This window comes from Seriola lalandi, unplaced genomic scaffold (assembly GCF_002814215.2).
Source record: "Seriola lalandi dorsalis isolate HSWRI2012SDOR001 ecotype SW California unplaced genomic scaffold, Sedor1 jcf7180001955607, whole genome shotgun sequence".
Classification (NCBI taxonomy): domain Eukaryota; kingdom Metazoa; phylum Chordata; class Actinopteri; order Carangiformes; family Carangidae; genus Seriola; species Seriola lalandi.
The window spans coordinates 5,259-8,282 of record NW_019426276.1 but is presented as its reverse complement, the minus strand read 5'-3'; the positions used below and the strand labels follow the sequence as shown (position 1 = coordinate 8,282).

The 3,024-nt window shown below is 37.8% G+C and overlaps 1 protein-coding gene across 1 annotated transcript; it reads left to right on the top strand.

Annotated features, from left to right (window-relative positions):
- Positions 1 to 3: 3 nt before the first annotated feature.
- On the top strand, positions 4 to 1,529 carry LOC111648642 (GTPase IMAP family member 9-like; the record flags this gene model as incomplete). Its single annotated transcript, XM_023398741.2, has 1 exon — positions 4 to 1,529. A coding segment is annotated over one exon (1,140 nt), but the record flags the coding sequence as incomplete, so codon positions are not given.
- Positions 1,530 to 3,024: the final 1,495 nt, after the last annotated feature.

The following is a 3,024-nucleotide window of genomic DNA, read 5'->3' as shown; positions in this document are numbered from 1 at the left end:
GAGTCAGATCCTGCAGCTCCAGCTGTTGTTGACTTTATAAGAAAGAACAGAGACATCCAGGAGCTGCTTCAGAGCTGTGGAGGAAGATCTGTTGTTCTCAACGTCAAGGACAAACAGCAGATCTCTGAGGTGTTGGAGGCTGTGGACAAGATGAGAGTTGAAGGATCTGAAAGCTTTAGAAAGGAAATGTTCACCAGGATTCTGAGTGATAAAGGTGCAAGGCCAGACATTGAAGACAGAAGATTTCAAGCTGAAAGTAAAGGTGTAAAAGTGAAGAATATAAAGACAGAGCCTCTGAGGATGGTGCTGATCGGGAAGACTGGCAGTGGGAAGAGTGCTGCTGGAAACACCATTTTAGGAAAGCACTTTGAATCCAGAGCCAGTCAGAGATCAGTTACCAAGTTTTGCCAGAAAGAAACAGGAGAGATTGATGGACGACCTGTTGTTGTGGTCGACACCCCCGGCTTGTTTAACACAGCTCTGTCCACTGATGAAGTTGAAGAGGAGATCTTGAAATGTGTCAAGATGTTGTCTCCTGGGCCTCATGTGATTTTACTGGTGCTGCAGATCGACCAGTTTACACAAGAGGAACAAAAATCTATGGATCTGATCCAGAAAATATTTGGTGAAAATTCAGGCGATTTCATCATCGTTCTGTTCACCAGAGGAGATGATCTGAAAAATCAGTCAGTTGAAAGCTACATAGAAGAAGAGTGTGAGGACTTTGTTAAAAATCTAATTGAAGAGTGTGGAGGGAGATACCACGTCTTCAATAACAACGATATGAAAAATCGTACACAAGTCAGTGAGCTGCTGGACAAGGTTGAGACAATGGTGAGAAGAAATGGTGGTGGCTGCTACACTGCAGACAGACATGTACATGTTGATAAGATTTTGAAAGATATGACAGAGCTGCACAAAGAGAAGGATGCCCTTATAAAAAAACATGAGAATCAAATGAAGGAACTGACAGATAAAATTCATCCGCAAGCTTCTGAGATGGAAAAGAATCAGAACTGTAATGAAACAATGAAGAAAGAAATGATGGCGCTTCAACAAAATATGGAGGAATTGAAGAAAAAACAAGAAAAGGAAAAAGATGATTTGAAAAAGATGTATAAAAAAAAATGTATCATCTTGTGATGATGCTGCATCCTGCTACACTTATTTTTGCCACAATGGTCAAACTGTTGCCTATTGGTGCAAATATGATATGGGTCCTAACAACTGAGCTACTGGATGATCTATTAGCAGATATATGCCAATTTGCTCCACCTTATGTCTTGTTACCTTACATTTTCTTTACAATGTAAATTCAGCACAAACACAGGTTCAGCTACACTCCTGTAATGCTGCAAAAACCTGTCTAAAGATGGTCTTCTAACCTGCTGGTATAGGAGCTTGGCTTTTAACCATATTTAAAATCTACTTACTCCAGATTTTAAGAATGTCTGACAGTGACAGTAGATTCTACCTGGTTGAGATTGAACCGTGCAAAATTTGGAATTTATGACAAGAGTTGACAGAGACATGAGTGAGCTACTGTTTGTTACGGTTATATTTTTAAAAACCTTTTGCTTATATGTGCAGCATATGGCTTTAGCTTTTATGGTTTTATTATTTTCAGATTCTGTATTAGTAATTATTACATTTTTTATCTCAATTTTGCTGACTGAGAGACAAGCCATTTGTTTTTGTTAGTTTTTTGTGTAGTAATGCTTTTCTATATTTCTACCCAAAACCAGAATGCCATTTTAAGACTTGAATATTTAAATTTAAATTGGAGTACTTTTATCATTTTACCACTTAATTTTAGTAATTTATGTTAAATAAAAGGGATGCCCCAATTGATTGGCTGCCGATCATCATTGGCCCATTTTCATTGGAGATCGGTAGATTGGAATTGATGCTTGTAGTCACCGATCACCTTAAAACTGATCACCTATGGTTAATACTCTGGTGTCTGTGGCTGAGAGAAGCGCTGTGTAGAGAAGCCCCACCTTGTTCAGTGTGCCGGCATGTGACCATCGGTATTGGCCGTGGATTGGCTGATTCACTCCAAGATGATTGGTATTGGTGGTATCGGTCGCGGCATCCCTAATAAAGTTATCATTCATCTTTTAATACAAGTCGTCTTTTTCTGTTTTGTTTTAGATATTTTAATGGTAGAGGATACTGCGGTACTTTTTTTCTTTAGTTATATCTTTTTATATATTGCTTGTATTTTACTTGCACTTCCTTTTATACAGTGTGTATAATTTATAAATGTGGTCAACACAAACTCTGCCATTGAAATATAATATTGTCCCAAATATAAAACAGTATCTTTTCTGAAAATTGAAATTGAAAATAATTTATTATATTCAAATACTAGACTTAATCACAAGAAAAAGCCAGATCTCTATAGGGCAAAAGTGTGCTTAGAGTGTTGCATTATAGGTTGCAGGTAGCCTTAACATGGCTAAGCTAACAAGTTAGAAAGCCTGTTTATTTACAGTATGTCTTTTAAATTCACTCAAAGTGTTTTATTAAGCCCAGTTGCGGTGTATATATTGTTTTTTCTTGCAATGGAGGAAATTCCTGAAAACTGAAAACAAGTCAAAACTTTCTCCTTACATCTTCATTTCAGGAACACACCACTGTCAACTGGTTTGATCTGTTTACAATATACACTACAGACTATAAGGATTTACAGTAGTATTTGTATTGTTGACTATTTTACTGGTTGAACTGATGTGCTGTTGCTGTAAACATTCAGTTTGTGAAGGACATTGTCTTGGTTTGCCATGGCAGACACCTTTTGTTAGTTTGTTTGGACTTTTGTCACTTCCTGTTTCATTTTTGTAGTTGGTTTCCTTGTGTGTCTCAATGTTTTTATTTCCTGTCTTGGTCCTGTGTCTATGTGGTGATTGTCTGCCCCGCCCTAATGTGTTTCACCTGTGTTCAATCACCCTTGCCTCCCTTGTGTCTATATAGTCGTTGTGCTCCCCTTTGTCAGGGTCGGTTCGTCTGTTCATCTCTGGT